This window comes from Nanorana parkeri, unplaced genomic scaffold (genome assembly GCF_000935625.1).
Source record: "Nanorana parkeri isolate BGI_ZX_2015 unplaced genomic scaffold, ASM93562v1 scaffold409, whole genome shotgun sequence".
Classification (NCBI taxonomy): Eukaryota; Metazoa; Chordata; class Amphibia; order Anura; family Dicroglossidae; genus Nanorana; species Nanorana parkeri.
Genome location: NW_017306677.1, coordinates 849805 through 864883, shown reverse-complemented (window position 1 = coordinate 864883; position 15079 = coordinate 849805). Strand labels below are relative to the sequence as shown.

Below are 15079 nucleotides of genomic sequence, written 5' to 3'. Positions count from 1 at the left end.
TATTATTGCTGGGATTTGTAGTCCTCTATACAGTGCAGTGCAGAATATCACCAGCTATATACCAGGAATACAACAAATCCCAGCAATACATTATACATACAGTGTATAATGTATTGCTGGGATTTTGTATTCCTCTATAGCTGATGGTACATTGCTCTGTATAATATACAGTACAGCACAATGTACCATCAGCTATAGAGGAATACAAAATCCCAGCAATACATTATAGAGCACCATGTGTGGGAAAGTGCAGGCTTACCTGAGCACAGTCTTCCAGCAACTTGCTTCTGAGATCGGACCTGTCTATCGGAGGCTGTCATCCCCCCACACCTGCACCTCCTTACTACATCTCCCCGCGTCCCTGTGCCGATCGTGGATGTGGGCGGGCGGTGAATGTGAGGCGGGGAGGAGGTGCGGCGTAAAGAGCGTCCATGCAGGCGGGTCTGGCAGCAGCGAGTGTGAGGTGGGGAGGAGGTGCGGCGCATAACGTGTGTGGAGCCGTGAACAGGGCCAACTGATCGGAAGCCGATTAATCGATTATTGAAAAAGTTGACAACTTTTTCAATAATCGATTATAATCGATTATGTCGATTAGTTGTTGCAGCCCTAATACTCAGACTGATTGATTTAATATTTACGGTATATGTAAATGGGTGACATTCAGTTCAGCAACTCTCTAGTGCAATTTTCTTAGGTATCCTTTATATGGATTTTAGACAGCTTGTAAATGGTAATACATCTTTAGATTATACCTTAGAGCTACTTACCCTTAAGGGTTTTACTAATTGGGAACACCTAGATTTTCTCATGGTTTAGCTTTGATGTTTTTTATAATGACTTGATTCTATGGGCAATACTCTGTATCAAGACAGGTTAATTTGCTAATTGGCTTTGCTATATGGATCCTATTTGTGTGACTTTGTATTTCCTGGATATCCTAGTTGTCGTGCTTGTATTTTGTACCTTAATAAACACAGGGTTTTTTTTAAAGTTAAAATATCTTTAGATTTTGGAGGTGATGTGCTCCCTTTTTTAAATGTGTATTTTTTAAACCATGATCCATGCCATTCATTTGTATTCAGTATTAGCAGATGTTTGGAAAGATGGCCCAGAATGAAATTGTAATTCTTTATTGTTTTATCCTTGACGGCTAAAATTAATTATTATGATAATTAGAAAGTATAAAAGGTTAAGCCTGTCGTCCCCTGCATCTTCATCAACTGGAGATTTACTCTTGAGTGGTCTTTCCACAGCAGAATCTACACCCCCAGAAACCCCATAGAAAGAGAGTAATAGAGTTGTATGGTTTTTTTTTTGTACAAGTTTGTCTCATCATTAATCAACTGTATTTATATATTCTTCAGGTCATGCAACCACACCATTTTGAACGGTCTGCTGGTAACAACACAGCCATCTCATCAGCCCCTCTTACTCCAAGAAGAGTCAATGAGATCCGTGCAGATGCATCTGGCTTAGGAAGGAGTGAGTTGTTTTACTTATCTATGGCAGGACACTGGTGGCTCCATCAAGCTTTTTATTGTAAATATGCTAGCAGATTCTCATAATGTCACCTACATGATGACAGAATATTAGTAACGCACAGACCGGTTTTAAACTACTCCCAGAAGTGTCTAGGTGCTCTGCAGCAATTTCAGGTCATGGTAGAATAAAGCATTGAAGAAAAGAGAACTCCTGGATGTCTACTACAAGAATATGTAGTCAACAATACTAACACATCACATACTTAATGTGTTGTATGTATACCACCATGTAACAAATATGGACAGCATAGTGGTTCAGTGGTTAGCACTTCTGCTCCCTTTAGTGCAGTTACACTTTAACTGACACCCTCTCCTCCAGTCCCTTCTCCTCATATTCACTTGTCCCCGATCCAGTGAGATATCAGCTATGTGTCCAGGATGGCACCCTTAGTTCCTTGTCAAAAAGATCTCTGCCTTGCCATCGTATGCTTTTCACACTCTCCATCTAACCCATTGGAGTGTTTCAGAGTATAAAACTAAGTGTAAGGATCATTTCAGGTCATGGCAGAATAAAGCATTAAAGAAAAGAGAACTCCTGGTTATCTACTACAACAACAATATTTAGTCAACAATACTAGCACACCATATTCTTCCAGAAAAAAAGTTTTATTATGTTTTCCAACAGTACAAAAATTGAAAACATTAGGACAAACAAGCACACCATATGCTTAATGTGTTGTATGTATACCACCATGTATAAAATATGGACAGCATAGTGGCTCAGTGGTTAGGTTCACTTTAACTGACTAACCCCCACCTCCAGTCCTCTCTCCCCATACTCACTTGTCCCCGATCCAGCGAGATATCAGCCAGGATGGCACCCTTAGTTCCTTGTCAAATAGATATCTGCCTTGCCGTCAAATGCTCTTCACACTCTCCATTTAACCCTTCGCAGTGTTTCAGAGTATACAACTAAGTGTAAGGATACAGCCTGCCACAGTTTTTTGTTTTTTTACAAATGGCACCTATAAAAAGGCTTTTCTGATATAAGTGTTTTATAACGTTTAAAGTACAAGTTCATGAGCACAGGTGCCTGGTGTAAAAATACATGTAGACACTTCCTGGCTCAGGGAAAGTTCCAGGAGTGGGTCCATGTTGCATTTAAGGTCTATGTGGGGGCTTAATAGGAGAGGGATGGGACAACCCATACAGGGTTTTAGGCAGTTCACCTTAGAAATAGAAAAAAAAATCTACATCAATGTACTATGGTTACCTGTATAACTCTATTGTGCATAGTTTGGAAAATATCCCATTCTCCCATAGTTAGCATGTGAATCTGTTGGCTACTTTTAGTGACACCATGCAATGCATGCATGATGTCATTTCACTTCCCTTGAGGCAGACATCCTTAGATTGACAGCACAGTTGTGAAGAGGCCAGGATACAAGCTAACGTATAAACTAATTGACTCTGCCACGCCTGTCTATTAATAGAAGTGAGCGGTGATTTCAGTGAGAACCAGTGACGTCATGTCTCCAGCTGCCGCTTTCCTGGTGAAATGCAAAGCCGATTGCAGACTATCATTTAGAATGCTAACAAACAAAGAAGAGTGAGAAAAATCAATGTATTCAATGTGTATATATGTTAATTTCATGGGTCTGAATATCTTGATGTTGGTCATTTGAATTGACAATTGTAGTAGTTTATTCCTATTTTAAAGGGTATCTATGGTCAAAGACTAAACGTAAATATGTATTTCTGTATTGAATTTCCATAAGTTCTATACAACTCCTAAAAATCTAATCGATCAAGAAGTTTGTAAACTTTCCTATTTAAGATGCACATAGATTGCACTTCCTCAATGCAGTGACACAGTTTCACTCAGCCCTGTGAATATGCACTTCCTTTTTGTCACCACTCTAACTAAGCCTGTCATCTGAACTACAACTCAATGTCTGAACCTCGCACAATGTAACATCATCATTGCTTGCTGGAAGCATTGCATGATGGCCTGGGTAGTTTTGAGAAATCGAGATTTCATCACATCTAGCAGCAGGAAAGATGCAAAGCATACTGGGAATCCAGGAAGTTGTTGAAAGTGATGGGCAGACGGAAGCTTTAAATGCATTATCAAAAACAACTCTACTTTGTATTCCTATTGCAATGCTGATGTTATAACAGGATAGTATATGCTGGGGCTTTACAACTACTTACATTTTTTTAGGTACATCGGCTATCTGGCTTTCTACAAATGTAGCTTTGTTGGACAGCGATCCTTTTTATTGTGAACTGACATGTTATGTTTTTTTACTTTTTACCTACAGACCCCTCATCCTCTTCACCCACATTGTCTGAACGGTACAGCTCACCTGTTGCTGGCACAGCTCGAAGGCGTCTCTTTGTAGACTCAGAGAGCCCATCTGATGGAGGAAGCCCAGCACAAGCTTCTCCACACTTTTCTGGTGAAACAACAACCCCACCAGTTACTGGGCAGACACTAGTAACAATGGCTACTGCTACAGTTACAGCAAACAATGGGCAGACGGTCACCATCCCTGTGCAAGGTGAGTTCACAGCTATGACTGTATACTGAACAAAACGGTGATATAGCTGTGTACATGCAGCTTAGTGCACAATTTACTTGGTTGTGAAGCTCTGTGCTTTGTAAGGCATTTGACAAAATAAATAGGCTTAATATTTATTTATTTTCTTACCCCTTCAAGCATGTAATCTGTAAATGAAGGAGATACATTTATAAACAACCCCTCCCTTAAGAGCCAGTAGGCAACACTTTGCGTGGCTGCTATCTCTCAATCCTGGCTGTCACTGACAGCAGAGAGCCACATTGATGATTGGAAACCAATCAGAGTGGTTCCTAACCATCTGATCATCATGTCAGGTATGACATAGTAATCATTTACAGACTGGAGGCTTCATTAAAAGGAAAAGAAACCTTCAGCCTGCAGATGAACATTGCCACATTGAGGCTGCAGTGGCATTAGTTGTTCAATGTTTAAAAAATAGTATACAATTTTGCACATTTGTGACATTTGGCACATTTGGAAAAAAACTGCATAATTTTTTATGAAAACAGTGTAACAAATAAAAAGCCTTATATGTAAGTACAAAAATATATTAAGATAGATTTTTTGAAGTCTCTCATAGATGAAAACACTAATGTCATTTATCCAGCCCCTTCCCCTTGGCCATTTAAAGAAATAATCTGTGAATGGTTTACAGAATATATGACGTTCTGTGAATGACCAAGGGTCAAGGCGGGTGTATCTGCAGTGGCCAGAAGCATAGCTGGAGCTGTATTATCCTTCCTGAAGAAAAGAATACATTTAGGGCTTGTTCACACCGAAAGCGTGTGCGTTTCAGAGCGTTAGCTACTGGAACGCTCCGCGATCACTGAGAAACTTCCTTAGCTGCTGATTACATCCATTTAGTGAAATTCAAAGTATCAGCTACAATTTGAGTGTAAGTTCATGGTTGCTGAAGCAACCATGAGCATACAGTGTTAGAAAATGCAAGGTCCGTACGGCATACTGACCTGGCCAGCTGGAAGCACTTTTGTACCTCCGTATGACGTACGTCCTTGGCAGGGAAAGGGTTAAAATCACTTTCACACAGTGTTTTTAACAATATTGCTTTCGTTTACCAAAATAATTTGACTATCTATCTGACTATCTATTAGGGATGTTCAGATCCCAAGTAGAAGTACAGATACTTTTCCAGCTCCAAGACTAGACTAGAGAAAAATTCAAAATTTAGGATGCAGCTGTCATTTTTAAGGAGCATACGGAGCTCCTGGGATTTGTACATCTCTGTTTTAATGTATGATTTTTTTAATAGAAATATATATAAGGAATGCACTAATGCAAATTTTTCAAGTACAAGTACTGATACTTGTCCAAGTACTCTTAGATACAAGTACTGACACATTTTTGTTTATTGTCATGTGACAGTTTTTCTAAAACAATACAGACTAATGATTTCAGGACAGTGCTGGAGCGCCAGAGTTAAGTCCCAGCTGCAACCGCTGCAATGCTGATAGTTCTCAAGAAACTGCCAAGTATCGGCACTGGTATCTGAACATCCCTACTATCTATATCTCTTTTTTCTTTTTAGGTATTCCAAATGAAAATGGAGGGATCACATTTTTTTCAGTGCAAGTTAACGTGAGTGGACAAGCACACAATGTGGCTAGTGCCATACAGCCACTCACAGCCCAGACCCTTGCTGGCCCATTAACCACTCAGCAGATGCAGGTTGCAGGTCAAGTAACAATCCCACAGGCGTCTCCACGACAGCAAAGTCTTTGCAACAAAATGAAGAAGGCAGGGTCTTTGTCTCTCTTTTTTAGAAAGGTAAGTAGAGTCAAGGCATTTCCCAAAATATTTGTAGCCTTTTATATGGTTTTAGGCATTGTTAGTGACATCTGTTTGCTCAGTCAGTACAGACCTTTTCCAAACCTGATCCACTGTCATTTCCAGCAGTGGTGTGTGCACCCCCTGCTGTGCTGTATTTATTATAGTTATGATTGGCAATTAATCCCCACATTACTCGGGCATCGGAGAAAGCCTTCCACTTCAAGGCTTGTCTGACTACTCTGGGCAACACAGATATGGGCCCTTATTGTTTATGGTAGATTTGTATATTGAGAAATAACTCTATATTGAATATCACTAAGGGTCTATTTACACCAAAGCATTGTGCTAAGTGCATGTTACTTTGCGCTTAGTGCACGCTATCGCACAACACTCCTAGCATGCGCTACCTCCTGATAAAGCTGAATCTTCACACACTGTGCGCTCCAATTCCCTCTATTTTAGGGTCCATTCACACCGCAGCATTGCGTTTTGGTATAGTGGTAAAAAGTAGTGCATGCAATATGCCTAGTGCATGATACTGCGTGCTTGTTGCGCTTTGTAATTGCGAGTGCTAAACGCACTTAGCGCAAAGCTTCGAGGTGAATGGGTCCTAACATAGAGGGAATTAGAGTGCACATTAACTTCATACAGGGTATGTCTGTGCAGGTTATCATTCATCCAGGTCATGCATTGACCTGCAGAATTCTGAATTGAGAAAGCTGGTTGGACGACCAGTGAAACGTCTTCAAGAAAAATACAGCAAGTCCAGTTGCCTTGACTGATTTTTTACAGATGTTCATACAGGGTAAATTGTCCATTAGGTCCTGAATGTACAGTCACCTTACCTATGAGTGTTGCCTTATCACAGGCTCTGTGGATCCTTTTGTATTCTGCATTTTGCTTATTTCTCTTTGCCTCAAGAAAGCCTTTATATGCTCTTTTCCAAACAAGGTTTACCACTTGGCCAGTGTTCGTCTTCGTGATCTCTGCCACAAGTTGGACATTTCTGATGATCTTCGTAAAAAGATCTGGACTTGTTTTGAGTTCTCTCTTGTCCATCATCTCACTTTGATGACTGACCGACATCTGGACCAGCTTTTGATGTGTGCAATCTATATGATGGCTAAGGTGAAACTTACAGATTGTTTCTTGTTTTCTGCAACCTATAGCATAACAGCTGTTCGCTTTTTGAACAAAGGAAATCGGTTATTATGTGAATTGCTTTTAAATATTTATGGCAGTGTAATTAATTAACTCTTTTACCTTATTGGGGTCAGGTGACAAGAGAAGATACTTCTTTCCACAACATTATGAGATGTTACCGTACCCAGCCTCATGCACAGAGTCATGTAAGTCAAAGCAGCTCCTTCCTTAAAGCACTTTGTGGCCTATATGGATCATTTCTGTTTAGAGAACATTTACATTTATCTAAAGAAAAACTAAGGGATGTATTGGCTTTTGTATATATTTTCTTTTTTTTGTTCATTTGTCAGAACTGAAACATACACTCCCACAAAATATTTTCTTCTGTTTGCTAGGTAAATGTGAAATATATTGCACATGAATATTTTGTGTTTTTATATCCAGCCAACAGTTGAAGATCTTAGTTCTTTTTCATATGTTTCCAAGCTAACTTTTTCTGCAAAAAATAAAAAAACTGTTCCTAGATCTCAATAGCTCAAGCTGAAATGTATACACCAGTGACTGAGCCAGAGCAGTGAGTTATTTCCTCCTCTCTTCCTTCTTCCTGTTGTTTTCAGTCACCCCCTCCTTCTCCTTGGACTTTCACTTCTATCCCCCTGTGACTCATAGCTAGAGCTCTCCGCTCACAGGGAGTGTGAGCTTTTCTGAGTGGATGGCTCTATCGCTGACCTATAGGGGTTGTGTCGGACTGCAGTAGAGAGGGCTGCTGCTTACACACAGAGCACAGTGGCCTGGTGATGGTTGGAGATAAATGTTGGTTTACTATAGTAGCTGTGGTCCAGGGAGAGACTGAGCTTCCCCTTATTAACATACAGTGCTACTAGAACCTTTACCCTTTGTCAGGACAGACAGTGTTCAAATCTAGTTTAACACTGATAATGAGATCTGTCAGCACAGTACAGACAGGGTTAATTATATTATGTTAGTATTTAAGTTAGTAAGTATGTTAGCATTGACCTGCATGATACTTTATAGCTTCCCATTATGAGTCAAGCACCACACAGAACTAATATGTCATTTTTGTGTGATAGTGATATTTTATTAAACCATAACCGCACTTTCACTGAACATGATATATTTGTTACGGTCCCTATGGCCTGTGATAATAAAGCCGTTGTGATGGGATACCTTTGCTGACAATAAATCCTGAAACATGTTTGGCATTTTATTTTAATCCATCCAACTGGCCAAGAGAAGAAAGTGCTGTTTAAAGATTTGAGATCTGTTTTGAATTGAGTTGAATGAGAATCATCCTCCCAGGAGTAGATTTTAAGAGAGTACAGAAAGAAATACATAAGGCTGCGGGCAATATTTCTAATATTTTCTTTAGCAAGTGTAAATATGTTAGTGAAAGTGCAGTGTTTCTTTACAAAATATAGTAGCACCAAATCTCAGCCAGCAGGTCATTATTTCCTATTGCTATGTCGTGTTTTCTAAATCCTGCAGGTTTACAGAAGTGTCCTCATAAAAGCAAGGAGGAGGCGGCAGTCTGGTGGTAGTGATCAATCCCCTCCAGAGAGCAACAGAGAGCTTGGTAAGATTATGTATAAGTGAAAGCTCAGAACTCCTTTCTACCTTTCTTTGTAAATTAGTTTACTTATGTTTTGGCAACATAAAGTGTGTGACCTCTGTGATTTCTCCAAATGTGGGAAACCCATCCGAGGGGCATCCCGAGGCCGGGTGTCACCCAGAGTGGAGATCGGGTGACACCCCGACGTGACGTCATCGCACATGCGTGTGACTTCACCACACGCATGCGTGATGACGTCATCGCGCGGGCCAGTCATCTAAGTGACACCTGCCGGTGGCCATCTTGGTGATGGACGCCGTCAGAGAGAGGAGGGGACGGTAACCCGGCGGGATGAGGGTCCCCTCCTCTCTCCTTACACTGTCGGGCTCTTGGTCCATGACCGAGTGCCCGACTTTTTAGAGGGGGTGACACCAAAATGACTGTCAGTCATTTTGGTGTCACCCCTCCAATGGTGTCACCCGGGTGCGGGCCGCACCCCCCTTGTGACACCACTGACCCATTCCTTTAATTTTGGGTAGTAAGGTATGGCTTAAAATGCTCTACGGCAGGGGTCTCAAACTCAATTTAGTCGGGGGCCAGTGGACACATTTTTTAGTCGTGTGGGGGCCGCTACTATATACGGTACCAGTGTTAATGTCTGCATATGTTACAAGCGGCAACTGCCACTCATTCAAATTAATGATCGGGTGACAGCAGCTGCATGTACACGCCTGCACACCGCATGTAATCATATGTAAAAAGGATTACATGCAGTTAGGAATCTGTTACTATCAGTGGCTACACAATTGTTTATCCAGGGATATTGATTGTTTTTGTAACTGCATGTAATCATATAACATACCATTACATGCGGTGTGCAGGCGTGTACATGCAGCGGCGGTCACCCGATCATTAATTGGGTGACAGTTGCTGCATGTAAACGTCAGATTAGGGATTCCTGCTGCAGGAAAACACAAGTTTGTGACACAGGAATCCCTAATCGCTCCCCCTCCCAAGCCCCCCAGCAGACATCATAAACTCCCTCCCTCCCTCCAAAGCCCCCAGCACACATATTAATAAAGCCCCCCTCCCTCCTTTCCTTCCAAGCCCCCTCACCTGCTTTCATCCATGCAGGGAGGAGGCACATCGTCGTTCCCGGGTGATCTAGCGGTGATCATTAGTAGGGTCTGCACTAGACCTTACTAATGATCCATCATTCGGCCGCAGCTCAGAACTGACATAGCTCCGGCCGGAGCTGACAGGAGCAGCTCTGCGGTCTGCATCCGTCGGGGATGCAGACCGTGTAGCTGCTATCGCAAGTCGGGCACGCGGCCCATGACCGTGTGCCCGACTTGTCAGCTGGCTGCGGGCCACTTAGTACCGGCTCGCGGGCCGGAGTTGGTCCGTGGGCCGGTACTTTGAGACCGCTGCTCTAAGGTAAAGCTTTACCCTGAAGATACCCTGAATGTGTGGTTAGGAGCTCCTCTTAAAAATAATCATCTTGATTGAAGATTCATCCAGGTTGTTTATTTGAAGAGATCCAGTGCTCATCCAGCCCCAATTCAGGCTACAAAGTAAAGCTTTCCCTGAATTCACGACTTTTTATTGTCGCTCCGCCCTGAAGAAGGGGCAGTCTCATTCATTGGCTGTATCTGACATATTAATTCCAGTAAACAACTTAGATAAAACCTATAAGTCAGATGACCATTTTTTAAAGAGGCGCTCCTAACCAGACATCCAGGATTTTATCTTCTTTTGAGCAATCTCCCCACTGTGAGCAGAGAAACAGCAGGCTTAGACCATAACCAGGTCCATACACTACACACACACTGTCAATATGGGTTACCTCACCCAATCAGTACATCCCCCATTTTTTCAGATTCACATCCAAATTGGTTTCTACTCCTACTGGTACCACATATCTATAAGTTCTTCAAGAGATCTTTAAAAATTAAGCTTACTTGCAGTATTTTCCTTTCCATGAACATTTTGTATTCACTTGCATTGTGCCTTTTTACTTGCTAGGGAATTCAGCCATTCCAGGGAAAGTGAATCCCATAGCCATGTCATAGCCTTCTCCACTTCCGGGAGTGTCTAATTACTGTCTGTGCTGGCCCATCACCTTCACCTCCCTATTTAACCTTTTATGTGACTGGCTGGAGGAGGGCTTTTCATCATCAGGTCTGTTCTGTACATGGTAGGGGTGTACTTTGTGTGTAATGATCCCCTCCTGTGTACCTGGCCTCCCAAGGGTCTAAGTCTAGGTCTGTGGGGGCTAGAGTCTCTTAAGAGTTTCACACTCCAACCAACTTTGATAGTCTTCTTGTGTCTACCTTAAAGTTCTGTTTCTTGGTTCACAGCTACTCAGCTGTCATTTATCTAAAGCACCTTTCATGGGGTTGTTTAAGGCTTACATGTTAGGGCCTTCACACTTCTTGCCTCTCTTTTTGTTTTCATTACCCATTTCTTTGGGTCTGTTTTTAGATGTCCCCCATCGGTTTCTTGTATCATTTAATAAATGATAAGAGAATAAAGTTTTTTTTTTAAATATTCCTTTGTTATTACTCTCTAACTGTTATTCTTTGTGGGTTTTTTCTTCCTTCATTTCTTATCTAAAGAATGAAGAACCAGTGTCTGGAGGCAGGGTGTAGTCCATGAAGGGGAGGTTCTTGCCTCCTGTAGGTAGGACTCGTACCCCATTGAGTACAGAACTTTTCTATGTGTGATATTGTGAATTGTTGTGAACCTGGAGGGTTCCATTGTTTTGGTAGCTTAAAAAAACAATAGATACATTTTGAGATTCCTATCTGTATTATGATGTTTGTCTAGTTGCTTTTCAGCATGTCAAAACGGAGTTGGTCTGAGCAAGGAAAGAAAGCTTTGCTTTCATAAATGTTTTGTGTGCTATGTGCTCAGAATGCAATCTGAACTGGTCTTCAGAAATGCATTAGTGGAAACTCACCTTGAACCAAGCATGCGTGTTTATGAAAAGATCTTTTAAGAGCACATTGCTTCGGCAGTAAGATTCTTTTTCCACGTGTCTGTCCCCATCTTAGGCCTACCTCTGGGTAGCATTGTTGTTCTATATTGTATTCCATATACAAAGTCTTTTTTTTTTTTTGCTTGGATCAAGTGTGGGCATAGGGTTCTGTTTTGGAGTTTTTTTTCTCTATTGGTTGAAGTTGAAATAGTTCTGTCTTTTTTCGGCCTCACTAACTTTGTAGCTATATTGTAATTTTTAGACTACACAGATACATTTGACCGCATTAGAAATCTGTATGAAGCAGTCTTATTGTATCTGATTGTTATGTTTTTGTTGTGGCTTATTCTTTGCAGGGAGCAGAGAGCCAAGCCCAATAATGCGATCCAGCAGCACTTTACCTGTACCCCAGCCGAACAGTGCCCCACCAACACCCACACGACTAACAGGAGCCAACAGTGACATGGAAGAGGAGGAGAGAGGAGATCTTGTACAATTTTACAATAATGTTTACATTGAAAAAATTAGAAGCTTTGCAATGAAATACACACAACTAAATGCGGTAAATAAGCTTTGTCTTCTGTATTTTTCAGGTTTTGTTCTATTATGTGTGCAAAGTGTATAAAACCAACCATGTATTCATATACTATATATATATTTTTTTTTATGTGCATTAACTGGAAGTTCTCGATTTTAAGGTTTTAAGTGGGGTTGCATAGTAAATGGTTTATTCACATTGAATAGAACATACTCAATAAACGTTTAATGTACAATGACTGTAAGCATACAGTAAGGAGAAAATGTACAGTAACTGATTGCACAGTAAACATTACATCCACTGATTGCACAGTAAAGGGTTAGTGTACACGCTAATGTACAGAAATAATGTACAGTGACCGTAAAGGACTAAAGTGAACCTATGGAAAAGTTATTTGCCATTTTCATTGGCCACCTCCTCTGCTAGGGCTAGAACCCTGAATACAAAGCTTTGTCACGTACAGTGTACGTGACAAGTCATTTGGTCCCTTTGTGGCTGGACGTACAGTGTACGTCTCCCGTCATGAAGGGGTTAAGACTTTACAGAGGGCTAAGGACCATCCACCCCCATTTGACAGTATTTGGGTCTGGCAATTAAGGTGCCAAGCACTGCATTCTGGGAGGAAAGAGAGAAGGTCACGTGTGTCTCCATAAATCCATAAATACCCAATATTTCACACTAGGGTTTCATCTAGTGAATAGGATGGCAAGGAAGTTTGGGAAAGGTAACATTCTTCAACAGAGGGGTCAGACTTTCAAGTGAATATGTTACTACCCCCTGGATAGGTTTTTGATTTTTAATGCCTTATACAAATACATGACTGCTGAGTGATTTCTCTGTAACTGAAATATTAGAATTATTGCATCTTGTTCACAGCTTGAATCAACACCTCTTTCACCCTATCCGTCCATGCGGATCCTGTCCCCGCGACGTGTGCAGCTGTCTCACGGTTACCCCATCTACATCTCTCCTCACAGCGAAGAGAACACCAGCTCATCAACTCGAGAAAAGATTAGCTACTACTTCAACCTAAGTCCAGCTAAGGTGAGCATTAAATACAAAAACATTTTTTTTTTTTAGAGTTTACAGGAGCAAAATACACAGATCAGTGACTCATACCAAGCAACTAGCATTTTCAGAAACAAAGCTCAGAGCGGCTCTAGTTTTCTCCGCAGAGTTACGTACTCAATTATAAATCGTCCTCTGTGTGTTACAGTATGTAGCTTTCTTTTTGCATCCTGTTATTAACAAGGTTCAAAATGTTGGCTTGAACACACAAATTTGAATGAGAACTCCTGGATGTACAGGAACTGAGACTAGGAATTATGCTTGAGCTTTCACTGTTACAATATCCAAGACATATAAGAGTCCATGAGCTTACCAGCCCACCACACTCCTCTAAAATATCACGTTTTGGGTGGACTGAACCTTTAACTACTGATGCCTCTATTGCACATTTTTATTCCTATTATTATTGCCTGTATTATAGCCATGCTGAGAAGGTAACATCAGCTCGGAGTGCTAGAGTGTGTGAGTGCTCGGTAAGCATGGCCACTGCTTCTGGGGGTAGTATACTATGGCTCTACTGATAGCTTGGAAGATTTAAGGAAACAGGAACTATGCAGTACAAAGGCTTCCATGTAATTGAGGGAATTGTTGGGTTAAGCTGGCCATACTCTGGTTGAAGTTTGTCCAAGTCCTACTTACTCAGCCCAAATTCAAGCATTTTTCAATTAAGTTTTGTCGAAGGAGGCGGTCCAAAAATTGTCATTAGACCTGCCAGGCCCACCTGCCACTGCCAGAATACAATAGCCCTGCAGGGGGATTTCCCCCATCCTTGCTGTTAGGGTAGATCGGGGAATCAAGAGTTTATTCTTGTTCAGCCCTGCACCATACATGTATGCCCAGCCATCAGCTCTAGAACATGTAGATTTTTTCTTATTCATTATACTAAGTTTATAATGTTTTCTTTATTCATTCACAGAGGTTGCAGGAGATTAACAATATGATCAGAACAGGAGAGACCCCCACTAAAAAACGAGGCATTCTTTTGGAAGATGGGAGTGAATCACCAGCCAAGCGAATATGCCAGGAAAACCATAGTGCCCTTTTTAAGAGACTACAAGATGTGGCCAATGACAGAGGAAACTTCTGATCTATTCAGAGTCTTATCTGCAAAATGAAGTGAAGTCATCTATTCAGAGTCTTGGACTGTCAGAATGCAGTATTTTATATAAATTATTGTTATTTTTGAATATTATGTAACATAAGACTTCAGGACTGTCAGCATTGAACAGACTGCCCTGAAATGTTAACTGATCTCTTTGTAAGTAGTGGGATTATGCATTGACACGCAGAAGGAACATTTACTAAAAACATGTTGGCGCACTTAGGCAGTAAGCTGCCAATAGGTTGTACCAGATATGTATAAAAAAAGTCCCAGCGCTAAGTTGTATGGGATGAATGTTAAAATGGGTCCTGTATGGGGTAAGACCTTAATGCACCCTGAAAAGGATTAAAGAAAAGTTCAAGGAAATAAAATATGTCAGTGAACTCCTAATGGTATCCAGCAAATAGTGTACACACTGGTCCGATCAGATCTAGGCCCATGTGGAGGATAAGGTCACAGAATTATAGGGATTTACTTAGTATGGTGTAGATCAGTATCATGATGAATTGTATGGTCATGTAGCAGGCACTGTAGGTGTCCACTAAGTGAGGTTATTGCAATATTTTCATCTTTGCCTGAAGTGTTTCTATACTGAAAAAAATATGTACGCTGCTGCTGAAATCTTTGGAAAATGCTAAATTCCTGTAAAAGATTTTAATATTTTCGGAATCATAACAAACATATAAATCAGGAGTTCTAACATTCCCCTGACTTCAGGACTCCAAGGACTGGCTTGTTCCAGGTCATTGGATAAAAACAGGCCAGAGGCAACCAAGCAACTAGAACTCCAGAAGGTCAGCATTGGCACTATTATTTCAGTACAA

The 15079-nt window shown here is 41.1% G+C and overlaps 1 protein-coding gene across 2 annotated transcripts in view; it reads left to right on the top strand.

Moving 5' to 3' along the window:
• The window catches only part of RBL2 (RB transcriptional corepressor like 2), a 75487-nt gene extending 60653 nt beyond the window's left edge, over positions 1-14834 (top strand). Inside the window, exons 14-23 of one of the 2 annotated variants that reach the window (XM_018559653.1) lie at positions 1365-1482; positions 3806-4045; positions 5613-5851; positions 6806-6982; positions 7132-7203; positions 8504-8591; positions 11904-12106; positions 12962-13129; positions 14070-14250; positions 14290-14834. In XM_018559653.1, coding sequence (XP_018415155.1) covers positions 1365-1482; positions 3806-4045; positions 5613-5851; positions 6806-6982; positions 7132-7203; positions 8504-8591; positions 11904-12106; positions 12962-13129; positions 14070-14240 — 1476 coding nt within the window. In that variant the 3' untranslated portion in view covers positions 14241-14250; positions 14290-14834. Of the gene's footprint in view, positions 1-1364; positions 1483-3805; positions 4046-5612; positions 5852-6805; positions 6983-7131; positions 7204-8503; positions 8592-11903; positions 12110-12961; positions 13130-14069; positions 14251-14289 lie in introns of both variants that reach the window. The other variant, XM_018559652.1, reaches the window with a different exon arrangement.
• Positions 14835-15079: the final 245 nt, after the last annotated feature.